At 45.7% G+C, this 20,868-nt stretch overlaps 3 protein-coding genes across 15 annotated transcripts in view; 1 reads left to right on the forward strand and 2 right to left on the reverse strand.

Moving 5' to 3' along the window:
- The window catches only part of ARMC8 (armadillo repeat containing 8), a 62,934-nt gene extending 55,705 nt beyond the window's left edge, over positions 1-7,229 (reverse strand). For 3 of the 7 annotated variants that reach the window (XM_080604149.1, XM_080604145.1, XM_080604144.1), the window contains exons 1-2: positions 7,056-7,227; positions 5,154-5,230 (exon numbers count right to left, since the gene is read on the reverse strand). In XM_080604149.1, coding sequence (XP_080460275.1) covers positions 5,154-5,230; positions 7,056-7,103 — 125 coding nt within the window. In that variant the 5' untranslated portion in view covers positions 7,104-7,227. Of the gene's footprint in view, positions 1-5,153; positions 5,231-7,055 lie in introns of all 7 variants that reach the window. The other 4 variants (XM_080604148.1, XM_080604143.1, XM_080604146.1 and 1 more) reach the window with 3 other exon arrangements.
- Positions 7,230-8,178: 949 nt separating this feature from the next.
- Positions 8,179-16,717, reverse strand: DBR1 (debranching RNA lariats 1). The gene is made up of 8 exons (XM_080604152.1): positions 16,483-16,717; positions 16,279-16,403; positions 16,108-16,188; positions 14,725-14,810; positions 13,631-13,855; positions 12,697-12,777; positions 11,637-11,782; positions 8,179-11,093 (listed from the first exon to the last, which is right to left on the reverse strand). The coding sequence occupies exons 1-8, from the start codon at positions 16,677-16,679 to the stop codon at positions 10,418-10,420; spliced, it is 1,617 nt and encodes a 538-aa protein (XP_080460278.1). The 5' UTR covers positions 16,680-16,717; the 3' UTR covers positions 8,179-10,417.
- A 1,811-nt stretch (positions 16,718-18,528) lies between these two features.
- PPP2R3A (protein phosphatase 2 regulatory subunit B''alpha) overlaps positions 18,529-20,868 on the forward strand; it is a 59,255-nt gene continuing 56,915 nt past the window's right edge. For 4 of the 7 annotated variants that reach the window (XR_013954799.1, XR_013954800.1, XM_080604115.1 and 1 more), the window contains exon 1: positions 18,530-19,463. The gene's annotated coding sequence lies outside the window, so the exon portion shown is untranslated. Of the gene's footprint in view, positions 19,464-19,619; positions 19,714-20,868 lie in introns of those variants that run through there. The other 3 variants (XM_080604113.1, XM_080604110.1, XM_080604112.1) reach the window with 3 other exon arrangements.

A 20,868-nucleotide genomic window follows, 5' to 3' on the forward strand; every position in this document is an offset into this window, starting at 1 on the left:
AAATTTAAGTCCAGAACCAACCACTGAGAGTTGGAAAATGTGACTGTATGTATTTTGGATGCACAACGTGAAAACAAGCGCTGTTTGCTGTGTGGAAGATTTTTGTTTGATGGGACATGAAGAACAAGAGGCAGAAGTAGCCTCTTTGTAACTGGCTGAAGGGGGTACCTGTTGCTCCATTAGAACAGAGATGGGAATTTCTTCTCTTCCCACTCCATGAAGCTGTCTCTTATATTTCAAACAGCTTTCCCTGTAGGCATGTGTGCATCCAATTGCCACAGCTGAGAAATAAAAGACACTATTATAAAATCATTTAAACACGCCTGGAACATTTTTTCAAATCCAAAAATACACAAGCGAAGAAGACAGATGTAACAAATGCACAGTTTGAGGTGTTCCCAACGAATTTCAAAGCAACTGCCCACAAAAGAGACACAAGATAGGTACCACAAAAGCATTGTTACTACTTAAAACACATGCTCATTTTTTTCCAGTTTGCGACTACTTTCTGGTATCTTCTCTTTGAAGAAGGCAGAAACCAGCAAGAAGTAAAAACATCCTCAGTCAAATGCAAATACAAGTCCATTGCCCCTTAGAGGAGGTTTTAACACACACCTCATAATTTTGCATCCAAAAACCTATGCAAAGGTAAGCCCAATTACATCTTGGTTGTACCAAAATATCATTTTCACAGCCTTCAAAACACTGAGCATAACCACTAACTGCTGCAACACTGCCAGCCCAAGCCTGCAGGGACTCTGAGACATAACTGTCCGATTCAAAGCGGTCCACAAGTTCTGCCCCAGATGCCAATTACTATACTTCCCATATCAAAAACATGGACTCTCAAACACTCAAAATCATCCTGTGTAGGAAGCATGTATGTCACAAAGTAAATATACCACAGAGATCTATACCAGTATCCCCAGCACAGCACTGGACACGCTCCCCGGGAAAAAGGAAGGTCCCATAAACGTACACATACCGTAAACAGTACGCAGCATCATTTCGTAGGGTGAGTCTTCCTTTTTCCTGGGAAATAGAACGTTCACACAACTTTGGAAAATGCTTGTCTGTAACTCCAGCGGACTGGATGAAGCACATCCAAAAAGGGCAGAAACAGCAGTAGCATGGGAATTCTCAGTGCACTGTGATGGTGGTTATTTACAAGCCATACAAAATGACACCCTTTGACTGCTAAGGAACAGCCTGATGAGAAACAGTTGGCACCTAGAGTACGCCAGATTTCTCAGAAAGCATGCTCCTTTCAAAACCAGGCTTTGCGATGCCGTTTGCACAGCTTTCTGAAACGATGGATTGCCTTTGAAGACATCAGGCAAACTGTACGCATGACAAAGTGTTTCTCAGAGAAGCCTCCGACCAGCAAATAAATTGGTGGACAAAAATAGGCATTGGTCTTGCACCTGAACAAAGTGGTCCTGAGCTCAAGTGTGGATGAAAACCAAACTGCAGTCTAATACACTGCCATGCTGCAAAGCACAAGCTATTGTTGCAGCAAGCATCTTGGGACACATGAAGCTCTTACAACAACACAGAAATATACAGAGCTATGTTCTGTTCCTCTGCCAACAATGGCAAAATATTTAAGAGAACCTCTGAGAGAACACAGCATTTAATCGCTTACAATATCTGTTCGGGGTAGTCTGTGGACTGTCAACACTAAATAAATTCAGTTGCTGCATACCTGGCGCTGCTGCTGACCTTGCAGAATGCAGTCAAAGTGTATTTGAGAACATCTGAACTGTAGAACAGTAATATAGAAGATGAAAGGCTTAGAAAAGCACTTAAGTAGACACAAAGCAAACCTGTAAGACCTCTCAAGCACACACATACACACATGGAACAGTTTATGCTTACAGAAGGAAACTACCATGTTAAGCTTGCTCATTTATAAAGACAGTCAATAGAAAGGCAAACACACACACTTTCATACAGATGTGGGCCTGCAGAAATGGGCCTTGCGCACTTTAAACAGTTCTCCATCAGGTACAGTAAAAGGCAGTAGTCATCCTTGTAAGAACCCCAAAATTTCAAATCCTGAACTGAAGCTAATGATTTACTGACAGGTACACGCAATTCTCCCCTTCCAACCTACTATTAATACTTAGATGAACATGATTGGAATGATGCAAACAGAAGTTCCCCAGGAAACTTGACATTTTGCAATAAGATCAACAGAAGCACATCCAGCAGTACCGGACAAAAGAGAAACGGTTTTTCAGTTTTCCCATGAGAAGGGAAACAAAAAAGCCCCTAGCCATGTAAGACTTCACTCTGCGGACAAAAGATGATTCTGAATATAACCTCTCTGACAAATCATGAAAAAAAAAAAGGGAAAAAAAGAGGGTTGGTAGTTTAAAGACTTTCAGAATATGTAATTTTAAGTCTTCTCAATTTACAAGACCACTACTGGATTGGCATGGTTTTCAAGTCCAAGAAGCACTTAGCTGTATTTTACCTTTAATCAAGCCTCATTCAGAAGTTGTTTTTCATTAAAATGTAAAAGGATGCAATTAAAGAAAGCCCCAAACAGAAGTTATTCATTCAAGTTTCTTTAAGAGCATATGAAGAACAGAACGACTGTAACTGAAGACAATCTGCAGAAACAAAGCCTCTTAAGCCAGCCCTTTCTGAACCTTGATATTCAAACAGTTCCATCAATCACAACAAAAATCTACGTCATCGAGACTTTCAGCCAGGATGCAGGAAAAAAACAGCACATCTTAGGAACCAAAGATTTTCAGGGAATTACACAGAATACTTGATAAAGCTTCTGAGACACACTTCTGGTAGAACTTCAATCCTCTTCCACCCCAACACCTTCTACCCTCCCACCCCTCAGTGGACCACCCCAAATCTCAGTTTGTTCCAACTTCAATAACTTTTCGGATACCTGAAGTCAAAGGAAGGAGGGCAAAGCCATATTCTTTTGCCCAAAAGGAATCTTGGACTGAATTTTTTTTATACACTACTTTAAATTGGACTGTAGCACATCCATCTGCTAATATTTGGAAAATAACAAATCCAACACGCAGGACTCGCTTAATGTCAGGAAAGACATACTCTCAGAATCAGGATTTTAACCAAGGTGTCGCACATGTAGCTTACAAACCAAATCTGCGCTGTGATTTTTTTCCTCTTTTTTTCCCCTCCACCCTTCAAAGACACTTATCCTATCAAATGTGTAGCTTTAAAAGGTCTAACTCTAAGAGAAGATAACTTTTGCATAAATTCCTTCAGCAGCTTCTAAGCGGCAGCACCAGTTATTTCAACCACTAGAACGCTGAGCCATTCTTAAAAGGATTGGTCTTCAAACGCTTCCTTACACTTACTGCTCATCATCTCCCCATATCTCAGAGCGTTAGCTTGAGAAGAAATGGTTCCTGTACAAAGCTCGGCCTCAAAGACACCGCCTGGTGGTCTTCATGGTACCAGTACCAAAACGCAAAGAGAAAAATCACAAAGCAGATCCATAAAGGACACGTCCAGGTACTGAAGAGAAAGGATGAGCTGAAAATGCTGCGTGGTGCAAAGACCAAAATAAAGAGCTTAGAAAACTTTATGCGGCAAAGCAGTATAACATCTCCTGCATCAGAAACCAGACACCAAGGTAGCAAACCGAAAAGAAAGCTATTGCAAAATAAATTGGTATTTTGGTCTCTTTAAAAGGACAGATGATGAACTTTAACTGGAGAAGCCCGTTCATCGAGATAGTCACCCTGCATCAATTCATTTTATTATTGAACCACAGCAAAACTAAAAGGCAGCTCAGCATAGATTCCACTGTCACCCATGGACGACGCAAAGAATTTCAAGGTGTTAGCTAAGACAAAAGACTGCTCAAGACTTTTGGTTCTGGGAAGTCACTAGACTTCAAAAGATGTGAGTAACACCTCAGAAGATGGGGAAGGGATTGCCAAGACTTGTTGTTTCCAGTTCCTTGGAGAAGAAAGGAGAACAGGGAGGGAGCGCCACCCAGTGCCCAGAGCATCTGCCAAGGAGGCTGAGCCAACCACGTGGATGTGGGATGAGACGCATCCTCACCCTGGGACCAGCCAAGCCAGCTTTGTGAGTAGTGGACTAAGGCCAAGAGTGGAAGAAGTGTTAGACTCTTCTACAGAGAAGAGTTAAGAACCTGCAAATATTCACACTAATCTGTATAAAAAATTCTGGTACGTAAGAGGATATTTCAACAAATAAAAGTTTTTTCCAAGATAGTTTTATATTTGTGTTTTGTTTCTCACGTAATTTCAGAGGAATACTAATTCTGATGGTGCCTACTCCATCCCTGGGCCACCTTCTGAACTACTTTCCTACCGGAAACTCGTCAGACTGTCCTAAACAACACAATGGACGTTCTTGGCTTTTTGATCCACTTGGTCCTTTGACCAAATGTTCTTGTGTTTTGCTAGATAACCACAGCCAGCAAACTGTAGGTAAGCCTGAGCAGGCCTGGCTTCACCAACCGTCAGTCCTGGGCAGGGACTCACTAGTCACGTCACGGTGTGGTTATAACGCAAAGCATATAGCCCAAGGACAGTAAGAACACAGCCGGATCCTTGCACCGGTTTTACCACCTATTCAACAGGGCAAGGCCTCTTCTTAATCTTTCAGTCCTTACCCACTGGCATCGGCATGCAAAAGAAATACTGAAATATAACCAGCGTCCAAATTAATTTCTATGGAAGTAGTTTCTTTTGGCTTGCAGTTCCCTTTACTGAGATAGAAGCCATGCATCAAAAATCAACACTCAGGCATGGCAGCAGGGGAAAAAGAAAGAGGCAGGTACACTGACTTGGCAGTGGACAAAAAAACTCTTTTAAGACAGAATTAGAGAAAAGCAGACTTAGAAGAGAATCAAAAGGTGGCCAAAGGGAAGAAATGTTTCAAAAAACTTTTTTCTGAATGCTCACAGAATATTTAACCTAATTTCTGACACCTGTGAGGCTGGTTACGTACACTACATAGCAATAGGGTGCTAAAACAGTACTATCATGTTTGTATTAAAATTTTCCAACAAGATTTCTCAAAAAGAGGCAGAGCTTCTTCCTCTTGACATACAATTCTAGCGGGATTCAAGTTAACCTAGCTTATGCACAACCAACAGCCCAAATGTGTTTCAGGTGACTTACATGACACCTTGCAGAACTTTCTGGGGATCGAGGTCAAATAATCTGTCAACATAGTGGCGGCTACTGGCCGTTACTTCCTGCAGGGAAAAAAATGATACACATTTTTAATAGTTTATATCAATTCATATAATGGCAGAAAAACAGAATGACTAAAGCAACAGCACGTCTACAAAACCTACCAGGCAAGACAGCAGCCAAACCACAGGATCATATTCAAACGTGCAGTATGTTACTGCTGGGCAACATCTGCACAAAGAATTAACCCCATGTTTAAGCATGACTTAAAGAATAAGATGTATTTATTGCAGATAACAATAAGTTATGAGTCAGAGAAAGTTAATGGAGTGCTGGTAGGTATTTGTAGTTTATGAAAAGGACACACAAAGGGGTCTATTTCAGATATCAACACTATCTTAGATTCCAATTTACTTATATTCAGTTACTGCATAGAAAAACCACAAATTCCTGCAAGAAAAAGTTATAAGAGCTGTTAATGTTGCTCAAGAGGTATATTGACAAACAAGCTTTTGAAAATACGGAAGCGCGTATTAAGACATTTCTCTGTAGCTTACCTTATCATAACAAATTCACACATTGCAGAGACTGTCCTTCTCTAAGACAGACTGCCTACTGTCCCACACAACTTCAACAGGGACAGCAGCACAATATTCTCCATAACACTTCCCATAACTACTTTACAAGAGAAAGTGAACTCTCCTCTCGGTAACAGGACCATGCTTGTAAGCTAAACATTTATGCACCAATGATTTGTTATTCTCTTTGAGAAGATCCAAAGCCGAAGATGAAAAGTGTTCCAAAAAACATGGGTGGGAAAAGGGAAGAGAATTTCCCTCCAGGTTCTCACAAACACGTGCCAGAAAGCATTTCCATTATCTCTTTTTTTTTTTTTCTTTTTGCCAGCTCAACCTTTTATTAGGCTTTTCCTATTTTTTCCTTATAAGTTTTCCTTGAAAGGAACTATAAGGGAATTGCAAACTGTTCATTGCTTTGCAGGTATCTAACTCTTGGCTAAACCTGTGCCTGCTTCCCCAGCCAGACACAGAATCACCAGCAGCTCACTCATGGTCTCACATAAGCCTGAGAGAAGAATCTAGAGGCAGAAGGACTCCTTTGTCTACGAGAATACTATTAAATTATGCTAAATAAATTCTACGTGTAAGCATCCACCGTGTAACGAGGGCAGTATTTTTGTGAACAGCAGTGGACTTTCACCTTCCCAATCTATGTATTTCTATGTAAAAGTGTTCTGGACTCCAGCGGTCCCACTGCCCTCCGTTTCTAAAATACCCTGGCTTTCACCTTATCAGCCAGTAGGGTTGTAATGCAGAAGGGCATTCGTATCCAGGCCAACAAGTTCTTCAGGTAGGCCCCAAAAATGAAGAATCTATCAACATCATCAGTTTCACGGGTCCCTTGCTCAGCAAGAAACCGCGCTCTGGAGGGAAAAAAACAACACGAAGAGGACGCCCTGCGCTGCTCCAAGCGGCACCCACGCCGTACCCTCTGCATTGTTCCTCGCAGCGCAGGGGTCGGGGGAGCAGCACCGGGGTGCCGGGCTTCCCCGGGGGACGGGCAGGGCCGGCAGCAGGCGGCCCCTTCCGCCAGGCCCGCGGCTGCACGGCCCCGGCCTGCTCGGGGCGGTGGGAGCGGTGGGGGCGGCGGGCGGGCCCCAACGGCGGCGGGTGCCGGCGGTCCCGGCCTGCCCGGGGCGGGGGGGGGGGGGGGGGGGGGGGGCAGACGGGCGGCGCCGGGGGAAAGTTGCCGGGACGGGGCGCCCCCGCCTCCGCACAAAGGGCCCGCAGGTGCCCCCCGCAGCCGGCGGCCAAGGTCAGGCCGAGCCCCCTGCCGGACGGGCGGGCGGACAGAGCCCGCGGCACTCACCGAGAGGACGCTCATGCGGAGCGGCGCCTCCAGCACGCACGACGCCATCTTGGCGGCGCAGCAGCCGCAGCCCCGCCGCCGGCGGCGCCCTCAAGCGCGTCGGAGCGCCGCCGCCACCGGGCCCGGCCTCATGGCGGGGCGGGGCGGCGAGACCAGGGGCGGCCGGGGCGGGGCGGAGCCGAGCGGGGCGGGGCGGGGCCGAGCCGCGCAGCCTCGCCGGGCCCCGGCCCTGCCCAACCGCCCCGCATGCGCCGCCGGGCTGAGGGCGGCCCCTGGCGGCGCTGCGAGCCCGAGCCGCCAACGGGGAGCGGGCCCGGAGCGCCCGCGGCTCGGCTGGCAGGCGCCGGCACCCTCCCTTGTGCTCACAGGCCCAGGGGTGCTGCATCCATCGCTGCTCTGCTGGGGACAGCGTTAATGCGGTAAGGGACGGTAGGAACGCCACAGGTCACGGCTCGTTTGTCTCAGCTCTCGCTATCTCGCTAAGAGGTAAACAGCGCTTTGGCACCCGCCACGGATCTTGTACAGAATAATGGGAGCATCTTTGGGGACGGGGGTGCAAGTTAAATTAACTTTATTTTTAGAAAGTAATATATTTGCTCATGAAAAAGCTACGCCCCTGTTCTTAGTTTGTTCTTCAAGTAGATTGATAACACAGTTTGAACAAAATCCCCTGGACTGAAACAAGTGAATAATTTTCTCAAGCACTGCCTAAAAATGTTTCTGCTTTTATCTATAAAAAGCGCAAGTCTCATCTACTGACCAATTTGTGATTATAAATGTACCAGGTCTGACAGAGAAATGTTTTCCAGATGTTTCTTACCAATATTAAAATTTTTCAAAAACTCTAAAATTTCCTTTAAAGGACTCTGGATCTTAGGATTCAGAACTGATTAAATTTGCCAGCTTTTCCTAACTTTTTACATACTTTTTGGAGTACTTGGTCTTAACTGAAGAAGCATCAAGTTCAGAGCTGCAACTGACTTTACATGTAACAGAGGATCTTGCTGACACGGAAAATCCATAGTGGATGATAATACAGTAGAGGTGGATACTTCAAACTGCAAAGAGGTCAAGCGACTACAAGAAAGGGCACAATAAGTCTATATAGATCACACATGGTTCATACTCAAAAAAAAATAAGTATATTTACATCTGCACTCCACTCAATGGATGCTGACATTCTTCATTAAAAAAAAAAAACCACCTTTAAAGATTCTAAAAATCTGTATTCCATCTTGGCAGTCTCCTTTCTAGAAAGCCAAAACACATTTATCAGAAAGTAGAAGACACAACAAAACAATTTGCTTTAAAAACATATGAAATTAGACAAAAGCATCCATTAAGTGTAACCTACATCTTCCACGCCACATAGAATTTGACAGCTGAACACCACACAGATTTCTTCAGTGACTTTTCAAGATCATACCATATTTTATACTTAAAATCGCATCTTTTCGATGGTACAGAGGAAATACTTTATTACCATGATAGTCTTCATATCACAAGGAAATGCAAGCATGATTAAGGTTTTAACATTACAGACCCAAGACCCTTAAAGATACTGAACTATTTTCAGTAACGTAGGCCACCTTAACAGCTACTTTAGATAACCTGGGGGTTACACCAAACTCCCCCAATTCTTTATCACATCTTACCACAGTTCTTTTTGGTGGGTTTTCTGACAGATGAGCAGGCACAGAGAGATACAGGAACATTAATAGGATCCAGCTAATCATTTAGTAAACAAGATACTGTCCTCTGGAACAAAAAAGAAACCCGGGATGTTAATGGTATCAGCACACCAATATAAAGCTGTTAATCAGAACTGTGGAGAGCGTTAATTTTGACATTTGACAGTTCTTGAATACTTATATGCGTTTAGTTTGCATAGTGACCTGCTGGCAGGAGAGAAACCAAGGTGAATCCAAGAATTTGACTGATTTTAAAGACAAGTTGAAGCATTTCCCTGCTACAACTCGCCCGTCTATTTTTACTCATGGCTCCCTGTCCAGTTCTCTTTTCTTGTAGGAATGCTTTCTTCTCCATAGTGCTCAGGCCTTAGATGAGTAAAAGCACACTGGAACTACTGCTCATCTCAAGGGCAGCACAGTCATGAGGAATTCCTTCTCTGATTCTGAAAGCTCAGCACAGAACACCAACAGAAGCTGACTGTAAGGCTAATGAGTCTAATGGCGTGCCATTGTACTTGAAAACACTTGTTTTCATGAATTCGCTAAGTTTTGTTATCCTCACAGCCTTCTAGGCCAAAAGGAGCATGATACGTTTGCTAATTCAGGGAAAACTGAAGAAGAGTAAGAAGAATAAAAAGAAAACTTCCAAGAAGATCTAAAGGAGAACAGGAGCTGCCCAGCCATAGGTAAAGTCCATGAAGGTATTTTGGAAAATTCCAGACCGAGCTGTAGGAATTAGGAATTTACATCGTACTGAAAAGAAGCGTCAGGTGAAAAGGTAGGCTAAAGATGATGGTAAGCATCGCTGTCTGAAGCATCAGTCACTTTGCATGAAAATACAACGCAGCCTTAATTAGTGAGAATTGAGACAGTGATGATGTCCATGTTTAGAAAGCTGTTCATCGTAAACAGATGCGTTTTAATTTTACGATATGGTTCTCAACTTCTAAGAAACAGCACACAAGTGAGTTTTTAAGAACAGAGATGTTCTCTTGCATGGTCCTCATAAAACTGTCATGCCTCAAATTAAGGGGCTTGGTTCTGTACCAAAACAGTAATTAAAAGCCAATACTAGACAATGCACATTGTTTTGTTTATGACCACGAAGCTTTTCTATGGTATGAATGTCAGCAGAAACAAAAATCCTCACTCTTCTATTGCTGTTTTGTTATCCTGGGAATTCTACTTCCAAATTTAGTTCACGCAGTTATTGCATATGCTACTTTGTATTAAAAGTTCAGTATAAAACAAGACAAAAGCAATAAAATCAAATAGTTCAGTCTCATAAGTCAGGCATCCTCTCACTTTGACTTGAGTTATAGTTTAAGAGTTCTTTTCCTGTTAAACCAGCACGGTGATTCTTGAATAGCAGTACAGCTCAAGATACATGGTATATGTACACTAATAACTGAGAACCGAAGCAAAATCGACTGATTATACATGGGCTTTAAGTCCTTTGACAAAGCACTTTGTTGGAAAACTTTGCTTCTGGCTTAGATGTTTAATCAAGCTAAATATTCTTCCCTGAAAGAGGTACGTAGAGCCTCTTCACCTCAAGAAAGCAGCATGAATAAGATCAAATAATGTTAAAAGCATGAGTAGTTCACCATAGTTCTCACGACCTCTGCATAAAGGGGTAGGGAGAGAACTTAGTTATGCAACATAGAAGTGTTACTCTGTTTTATCTTCATCCTCTGCAGCATAGATGGCTTGATTCCGTCTCTTAATTTTTTTAATGCCCGTGTTCCCATTTTCATTACCACCAATGCGCTTTAAAGGTCTCTCATTCAAGCTCTTCTCTTCTGCCTGCTTACACACGCCAGATTTCTCCAGTTCCTCATTATTGGAGTCCATAGCATCATCAGATGATACTGCCATGGAATCTGGCATGATCCTGATATCAGAAAAACTTGCAGAAAACTCAGGAGGATGATCAGGGGAAGGATCTACAGAACACGTACTCAAGTCTTCATCACCTCCTTCATCATCCAGCATTATTTCATCGGGATTAATGGATGAAAGTCCAGAATTATCTGTATTATATTCACTGGGTTCCTCTGCTGACCCAGTACTGTCCATCTCCTCCTCCTCCTCCTCCTCCTCATATTCTCGTACTGAGCCCTCTTCCTTAACTTGCTGGATCCTATCATTGATGTCAGTGAGGCCAAACTGGGCACAAAACTCAGTGGTCTGCGGATTGATGGTATGGACTGGTTCCATGTTTTTTTGGGGCTTGCTGGGATCATAACAAGCAGCTGTCAAGGTGAAGTTGCAAGGAATTTTGAGGTTATGATTCAGCTCTTCTAACACCTCCTTGATGGCTTCTTCTGTTACACTGTAATCCCACCTAAATAAGTTCATGAAGTTAACAAAAGTGCAGCTAGTCAAAAGGTATTTTCTGTTCCCACTGCAAAGATAAACTTTTAAACATGGGTAACAAATTCATCTTACAACAGGCAATTTCTCAGCCCCCCCCACCCCACCCAAGCATATTACCTTTGGTCAATACTGAGATTCTGCTCTGCACACCAAAGGTCTGCATACGATGCCAACCCACCCAGTAAAGCCTGGAAGCCTGATTTTCAGTCTCACGGTGACCAACAAGAAGATCAGCCACCATGTATTCTTTGCCCCTTGAATGGTGTTACCCAAGTCTGCCAAAGAAATCTAACTGCCTGCACAGAGCAGTAAAGAACCTGTAAGCTCTACAGCACAGCCCTTATCATCCCCTGTGTTTTCCAAAGCATTTACCAAGTCCTACGGACATTAGAGGCTGCAGAACAGAGAAACCCAACTATAAAGGATAAGATAAGAAACACAACTATAAAAGGTCAGTACACTTCCAGCCCAGCTAAATCATGTTTTACTTTCTACTTTGCGTGCTACTTACTTTGCATGGAGGCCGTTATTTTCAGGCATATTCCACAAGCTTTGAGTCACATTAACAAGACTGTTGGTGGCCTTAAGGACTGCAATCCACTCAGCATCGTACTCCAGCGAGTCACCTGCAGTAGGATCATGCTCTACATCTATTATCTGTTCAAAACAAGCAAACAAAAAACAAAATAAAATCGTAAAACAGATGAGGTGAGACGTTTCTCTTGACACCAGAAAGCAATTAAATTTTGAAGTGCTGTTTTCATGGTACAGAGTTGTAATTAAGTCTGAAGTATGCTAAGCTAATGGCCTCAATCAAACATGCCCTCTCAGGGCAGTCCTACATAGAAGCCTATAGCAGTAAGGAGGTAAGAGAGGACAATCAGCAATTAAAACAGGCTCTCCTGTAACACTTCTGTATTTTAGCTTAGAGCAACTCAAAATCAGAGCACCCTCCTCTCCCTACTTCCAGCTACTAGACAGTTACACAACTTAGAAAACAATTTGCTTACTCTTAAGTTCATACCTTCTAAGCCAAAAATCGTGAAGAACTGACGACAAGTTTTTCTATGGACATTCTTAGCACAGAATGAAATTAACATTGATAGTTCTTAAACACTTTCAGCAGCTGACCGATTGAAACCCAAATCACTTTGTCTTCAGTGACACTAACCTAAGTCAAACAATTTGGATTAGCCAAGCTGCACCAGTCAACTCTGATTTTAAATAATCCATAAAAGAAATTCAACCTTCTAATGTGCTGTAAAACAGAGCTAAACACGGGTGGACGACCACACTGCTGGAGGCAGTATTACTGCAGATCAGTTCTCCTATGGGATTTTAGGTGCAGACTAGCACCCCCATGTACCTCTGCATAGCAAAAGCCCATCTCCAGACTCTCATCTTCAAAGGTAGCTAAAGCAATTGGATCCCACCACATATCCTAAAGACACATAACAAACCATCTTCCCTTTAAGACAACAAATAAGAGCTTCTTTAAAGTAAGACTACTGAGATGTTTGACTGCATCTGAAGAGGATGCTATCAGCTAACCCACTGCACATGGTCATCACCTGCAGGAAGTCTCTGTGAGGCAGACATTTATCCAAAGCCAAAAATTTTGTTGCCTTTGGTAGCTCTTCTTTGGAGTTTGTCTAGGAAACAAGATGTTAACAGTCATTAGCGTTCCTATGAAATTACACTATTCTACACAAGTTATGTAGAGAGATTTAAAAGCACAATTTACATTAAAATAGTTTCTGAAATAGAGAAGCAGCACGGGATTATAAAAAAGGGATGGAGAAAGAGAGAGGACAGACGTCAGCAGATGTCTAACAAAAAGTTGGACACTGAAAACAGGAAGATAAAGCAAGAGCCACAGGTCTCCTTCAACCAAGGCAGCTGAACATACCTAGCCTTGATGCCAAAAGAAAAACTTCAACATAATTAGAAGCAGACTTGAGTCCAAAATGTCTAGAGTTACCTTTTAACATCTAATGAATTGAGAATTCGAATAGCATGTCACACCACTTTCAGCACAAATTCAAATTAACAAAGAGAAGTTTCAACCTACAGGGACTGTTTTTTTTGGCTTTACCTAGGCAGCCAGTTTCACCTGCCAAGCTTTAGTAAAGGTATCCTCCCGTCCCAGGTTAACCAGTCTGCTCATTTGCTTCTCTATCACTCTTTTGAAGCTGTATCCTTCCCCAGTAAAGCAGGGAAAAAAGGGTGCTTTTCTGTAAAATTTAAATTAAGAAGTTTCAAGTGCAGCAACTTTAGCTATTTCATGCTGTACCTGAAGATGAGGTGGTGCCACCACTGATTTATAACATCTCTAACTTCCATAAGGCAGTAGTCTTAAGACCATTTAAGATTTTGGGGCTTAAGCTGAATTTTAATTACTAAGCAAATTCACATTAAGAAGCTGCTTTTCTGGACACGACTACCTGCACTAGAATTCTGAAACATCCTTGGAAAGCATACGCTCTTGGTTTTATTCCCCTTTACCTGGTGTTGCATGAAAGCTGCAAACTTAACATGGAGATGTGCTGAGAACCAATAACTGGGTTTCAGGTGCTGCAGAAGCTCTGAAGCAGCAGGGCTTCCTAACGTGTTGCTCTCCACTTCTTGACGGAAGAAGGATTTCATTTTAAGAAGCTGCTTCTTGTTTCCATAGTGATATATGCTCCTTGGCCAGTCGTGTGACATAAATATGTCCATTGGGCGCTTTAACTATCAAGCCAAAAATGCATATGGTATAAATAAAACATATGATAAAAGTTTCAAAATTACACATCACAAGACAGAACGTGCCTAACACGTTGTGTTCTACTTCAGGTCAGATACAGAGTTAGCTGTGACCAATAACCTCCCTTTTTAGAGCAATTAGTACAGCTTTCAGATGGCCTTTGAAGTTGTCAAATGGAAGTAGTCCATTTTGACTACTCTGAAGCATTCTCCAAGGACCGTACTACACTTTCTTGGGTCTGTCAGCTGTGTTTTATGTATACTGCCTTGTAAGAGAGATCGTCCCAGGAAGCATCAGGCAGCCAGGAGAAGACTAAGTTACAACTATAGAGCAAGTTCTCGACACACTATCAGTCATCTTCCTTGTGAATTTTTAAAATCTTTGTTCAGAAGGGATAATGGAATGGCTAAGCACAATACTCCTCCTCAAAGGAAGCACCCCTTAGAAGTCTAGTCAACATCTTAAGTACAGCTTGGTTCAATACTCAATTCATCTCCATCAGCTGTATCAGAACGAAACCCAAGTCCAGTAATAAACTCAGGGAAACGCATCAAACCCTTAATAAGGGCAGAAACCTTTGTCCCATATTCAGCATCCCTGTATCTAAACACTTGAGTCCCCAGTGGCAATCTGAATAATCATTCACAAGGTGTTTATAAATACATTTGTTCACACCACAACCTCAGCCAAACAGAGTAGCTCTTATGACAAAGCAGGGTGCAGGACATGGGTCAAAAATAAAGCTATCCTTCGCATTTCATTTTTTATTTGCATAAGGACAGCTTTAACATCTCATTTTTAAATTAATTAAAAATATCACTGTTAAAAATATATATATACATTTTTTGCTAACCTGCTTGAGTTTGAAGACCTCGATATTCCTCACATGGTAAGCACTTCTAATTGTTTGCTGGTTGTACGGTGGACATTCAAAGTGACCTGAAACATTGAGAAAAGAGTAGGTGCCTGAATCAACAGTTCCCTCCTAACACTGTTTGCAAGCTGGCTTCTTGGAGTCATATAGACATCTAAAGCAATAACACGTACAAGGCTGCCAGTAATTGAAGGAGATGCTGTGTTTCCTTTACGGGAGGCTTATGCTGACAAGCTGTTAATTTTTTATGCATGAGGCAAATATGTTGTAAAAATGTCTACAAAACTGAACGTTTCTTCCATTGTATGTCTTTTTTTTTATATATAATTATGGAGAATACAGAAAATCAGTTATAGGGGAAGAAAAAAAAACACACTGCTCACAGTTTAACTCTTAAAACCCAGGCCGACTGAAACAAGTACTTTTTGCCAGAAAAGCTTAAGTACTTCATTCCTGACTGAGATTTCGTGTTGCTCAGGTGAGATAACAGCCCTCATTGCCTCCCCATATCCCTTACCTCCACAGTTACACTGCACAGCCATGTGCCATCACATATAGAGAGCTGTTTGCTGCACAGCCATGATGCAACATAGCTATCTACTTCAGCCACCTGGTATCGTGGCTATATATGCAAGCGTACTGGCACAGCCAGAGAATGTAAGGTAGACAGGAACAAGCAGAAGACTGGCAGCAACACAAAATAATGTTACTTCTTTGATGATAATGCTAACTACTGAAAGTCTCATCTACCACAAGCAATATCCAGACATGCAACTTGTATACTTGATAACAAAAGATTTAATTAATACTGATAGGTATTAAACAGAATTAAGTGTTCCAAAAAACCATTCAATACTTTGCAGATTGAAAGCCATCTCCAAAGCTTCTCTAAAGGATATATGTTGATGAATGAGAAAGACTAAGTTATGTGTCTGCTGACACCTGGCATCGCTTGTGATCGGGTCTCTGGCCACTGCTGGTGACTCTTCCACCAAGGAAGAGCTCTTGAACACACACATGGAAAATTGAGGCAAACAAATCTCGAGGCTTACTGACACTAAGCCTTAGTTCAGGCCGGTCCATCTGTACAGTATCGCACTTATAAATCAACTGCTTTACACATGTAAAACTGAACAGTCTTGTGTTGTACACTAGAAGGACACTACCATGGAAAAATCAAGACTGTTCCAGCCAGGACATTGAAAAGGCACACTGCTTCCTGCTACGGCTGCCAGGCAGCTACGTGGACCACCTCCAGACCCTCCCCTGCGTTAAGCCAAGAGGGGTTTCCAGCGTCAGTCGCTTCAGAAGGGTGGAGGAGGCGCAGCCGGGGCACGGCGCCCCCCTCCCGCCGTGCCGTACCTTTCCGGTAGTCGTGAGACTTGAAGATGCCCGAGATGCCGCCGATCCTCACGCCGCGGAACCGTACGACGCCCGCGTAACCTAGGGCAGAAGGGAGCGCGCCTCGTCACGGCGGGGACAGGGAAGGGGAAGACAGGGCAGGGAACGGGGCCGGGAGCCGGCCGAGCCTACCGAGGTAGTAGATGTTGGGCGCCACCCAGCCGCCGTAGGGCAGCTCCTGCAGGTGGTTGGAAGCCTCGTGGTTGCCGCCGATGAACACGGTGAGGACCGGAGCCTTCTTCTCGCCGGAGTAGTACCTGCGGGGACACGACAGCTGCAGCGGCGGGGCCGGGCGGGCCGGGCCGAGCCGGGCGGGCCGCGCCGCGCCGCGCTCACCGATAGAAGCTCTGCATGTGGCGGTACTTGGCGGGCACGGCCATGCAGCGCAGGTCCGCCTCGTTGCGCACGGCCTGGAAGTCGCCGCAGCAGAGCAGCAGGTCGGGCCGCACGCCGTGCCGCCGCTGCAGCAGCTCCAGCGTCTCGTACAGCTTGTCCAGGGCGCCATGGCAGCACCCGGCCACCGCCACCTTCATGGCCACCGCCTCGGCACCGCGCACGCGCCGCGCCCGCCCAGCGCGTCACGCAAAGTGCGTACGGCCAGCGACCCGCCCGCTCGCCTCCTGCCTAGCGCGGCACGCAGAATGCGCAAGGCGAGCGACCCGCCCGCTCGCCCCCTGCGCAGCGGCCGGCAGCCCCCCGCTGTGGAGAGCGCCGAGGGGCGGCGAATCGCATCGTCGGGTGGTGGTTGTGTGTCAAGTAATAAAGCCACTCCAGGCTTTTTCCACTGTGCTTTAAACAATCTTGAGGGATTGAATAAAATTATGATTGCATAGTTAAGCGTTAACTTGCTGCTCCATACCCTGTAATCATGGAATGAAGCAGACATTCCTGTTCCCCTACAGCAGCAAATACCACACACCAGCCTCTTTCCATACTCAGAAAATAAGGGTGTTCTCTTAACACATTTCATAATTTCACAATATTGGGTTACTGCATGTTCTCCGGGGCTCTCATCCAAGCCCAGCTGGAATGAAGGGAAAAGTTCTCCGAGCCTTCAATGCCCACTAGTCCTTACAGTAAGAACACAGCAAAGTGTTCATAGGTGTACCCAGCCCTTTCAGTAACTTTTCCTGAGACTTACCCGGGTGTTGTGTGAGAGCTTGGTCAGCTCATCACATCTCCTGGGAAGGCTTTCCAGCTTCTCTAGGGACAAGCAGCAGCCCCTCACATTTGCCACATCTCAGACTTCCTAGAAGGGTGCAGGTGAAAGACAGAGAAATGTCCATGAGTCTCTGGAAGATACCGACTTACTCAGGATACACCATCCATACAGCTCCCCAAGACTGCCAGGAGATGCCTCCTTGCTCCACTTCCTCCAGCCAGCCAGGTCTTCACTTTTTCTTTCCCGAGACAGCCCTACCCTTTCCTGCCTTCCCAGCCATGTCCACAGCCAGTCAAGGTAAACCGATACTATAATTGTAATTCCTGGTTTTGTTAGTTCTGGCTCATTTCTCATAATCCATGTACCACTTATCCCCAGTAAATTGGTGTACAGCTGAGTCTGTAAGGTTTTTTTAGATTTTTTTTTTATGCTGTAGCATTTTAGTATTTTTGCACTATTCATTATGCATCTTAACATACCAAATTTAAGTGTGGATGTTGACTGAGTAAAACTGCTCTGAACTTTCCGCAGCAATCAGACCACAAAGGGAGGCAGTCACACTACTATTTACAGGGTAAGTAATGGCAAGTTAATGCTTAACTCTTTTATTGTTATTTTGTTCAGTCCTTCAAGACTGTTAAAAAAAAAAGTGACTGAAGTGCAGCTCATTTCCACCTCATGATTAATACACCTTTGGTTACGGATAGGGCTTTGCAGCAGCCAGTTCCTTGCCTGGATGTGGTTGTGCACATCTCTCATGGCTGCATGTCCAGTCCTACAATGGAGGGCCTGCACTTCTCTTAAGTGACCAAATGCACATCCTGTGCTGTGTGACAGGGGAAGGAACTACAAGGCCACGAAAGGAGAGTCCCAAGAAACAGGCTCAGATCAGTGGGTTGTTTGGGTGTGAGGTATTTGCCCTTTAGGCTGTTTCCTGCCTATACCAACCTGTACATTGTTTTTTGTTTTGTTTTCCTGAGCTGGCAGTGGTAATTTAGAGCCATAGAAGTAGCTTGGTTTTTATCTCCAAAGAAATTAAGAAAAGGTATTCCGAGGGGCTAGGGATGGCAGGGTTGCATCCCTCGCATCTGAGAATAGAATGGGAGAAACTCTTGGAAACTTTCCTGTCAAATGCTTGCTAGCACTTTTAGAAGGTACCAAAATGCACTTAGAAGACACTAAAATGAACAGCAAAAGGGAGGCATGTGTGGCTGACTTTTTGGGAGGAATGGTGTGGCTGAAAAGAGGTACAGGGGGGAGACGGTGGGAGGGTGACAGTTTATGTGCTTGTGAAGGAGAGGGAGATTTAATGGAGGTGTGAAAGGGGAATCTGAGGTGTTCCTGCTGAGGCTGAAGTGTCCCTGTAAGCTGTGAGGGAGCAAGGTGGGCTAGAGGGTTGGTATGTATGTGTGGCACAGAAGGAAGAGGGTGCTGCAACCAGAGTTCAGAGATTACCTGAGGAGAAAAACCCATGAGGTTGGCCTAAATATCACCAGACTTACCTGCAACGACGTTTTGGCGTCTTCGGGCGCCTCCTCCCCCAGTACTGTCTGGTAACTGCGGCACCAAACCACGACCTGCAGTAAGCACACTGTCAGCGCAAGGCCCCCCGCGGGCCCCACCACCGAGGCGCGGCGGTTGCCTTCCCCCTGCGGTCGCACTTTGGCTCCCCTGCCTCTCGCTTTCTCCCCTTTCCCGCAGGCACCCATCGCCCAGCACGCCCTTTTCCATCGCCCAGCATGCCGTTTTGCTGGTGGGCGCCAGCGGCCTGGAGCCGCAGCGGGCTGAAAACCAGCCAACACCACATCGGGCTCCGCTGGGTTTCTACAGCGGCTGACGAAAACAAAACAAAACAAAAAAAAGCCGGGGAGGGGGGCGGCGTGCGGAGAGGAGCTGGTCGCTGAGGCGAGGAGGAGCCGAGGGCGGGAACGGAGGGACGCGTCCTCCTCCTTCTCCTCCCCCCCGCCCTCCCCTCAGCGCGGGCAGCGCCATTCCGCCGCCTGCCCCTCGCAGCCCGGCCTCGGCCCGCAGCCCGGGGCCGCCCGCCCGCCCGCCGCGCCTCCGGGGCGGGGACCCCGCTGCGCGGAAGGGGCCGGCGGGGCCGGGCAGCACGACGCGCCCGGCGCCGGCATGGGACGGGGAGCTGCCCGGGCGGGTAGGTGTGGCGGGACCGGGGGCCGAGCGGCTGCCTCCTCTCAGCCCGGCGGCGGTGTGAGGGGGCCGGGGCCGGGGCCCCGTGTGGGGTCTGCCCGGGGCGGCGGCGGCGGCGGCGGCGTCGCGGCGGCCGGGGAAGGAGCGGGGAGGCGGCCGGGGGCAGCCCGCGGGGTGCGGGGGTTCCCGGGTCGCCCAGCTTGGAGGCGGGGAGGAGGAGGAGGAGGAGAGACTGCTCGCATCGCACGTTTAAGGTGGGAAGAGCGCTGTGGTGCGGGGGCCGAGGCTGTGAGCCGCCTCGGGAGAGTTGTGCCGGAGCGCCGGGAGGCAGAGCCCTGCTGAACGCCGCGATCCGGTGCAGGGAACGGGTCGGGGCGGCCCCGGGCTGCTGGGGCTGTGAGGCAGGAGGGGAGCACCGGAGAGATCGCCCCGCAGTGACACGGCTCCTTCGCCTCTCCTGTGACCGCCGGCCGTTTGCCCCGGGACCCTAGGGTGCCTCTGGACCTTTGGTCTTCTTCAGGGCAGCTGTTGATACGTAGTCAGGAAAGTAGGATTTATTTTTTAATTACTTTCTAGGAAGCCAGAGAAGATTCTTTCATGAGCAAGAAAGGGAACAGCTTTGGCTGCCAGGCTCCTTGGTTCACTGGGAGACAAATCCAAGATTAAGTTGGGCATAAAGTTGTAAAAATGTGATTGAATAATGGAATAACTTACTGAAGGATGTGTTCCTGCTGGAGTAAGTCTCTCTGAAGGTCATAGACTGTGCTGGTCCCAAGTAATGTAAATATTAAGTCCGGGACTAATTTTATTACCTCTGTTCTTCACACTAAAGAAGGAAGCCCTGGAAGATGTGCTGTTCTGTGCCCTGAGCTCCCTTGTAAAGGCAGGCTAGCAGTGCAAGGGGACTCCGTGTCAGTCCGCAAGGTGTTTGCTGCTGAAATGCTGCTTGAAAGGCCGGGTGTGTTTTTGTTGGGGGTGTTCTCATGGCTTTACCTTGTGGGATCTGATGCCTGCTTTAAGAAATAAACTTTCCAGGCATTTCTTTAAATTAGCTCTCTTGATTATTTCTTGTGACTCTCTTGAGCCTGGTTGGTCTGTTCTCAAATGCTCTTACAGACAGGGAACTTATTCTCACAAAAACTATGAGGAGATTGACAGTACTGTTAGACTTTGCTTGGTTTTATAAAATTATTTATTTGCTGTCTGCTGGATTCTGGGAAGTTGAAGCAACAATTAATTGTATTTAAGGTAACAGAGTTAAAAGTTGAAGTTCCCTGATGGCACATAGCCAGTTTCCATTACCCAGACCTTTGCAACCGCTGTTGTGCGTCCTATTATTTTGTACTCCTAATTTGCACAGAGGTACAGCATGGAAGGTACCTGTGGTCAAAGCGCCTCAATGTGAAGTT

This window comes from Anser brachyrhynchus, assembly GCF_964034855.1.
Source record: "Anser brachyrhynchus genome assembly, chromosome: 9".
In the NCBI taxonomy this organism is placed as follows: domain Eukaryota; kingdom Metazoa; phylum Chordata; class Aves; order Anseriformes; family Anatidae; genus Anser; species Anser brachyrhynchus.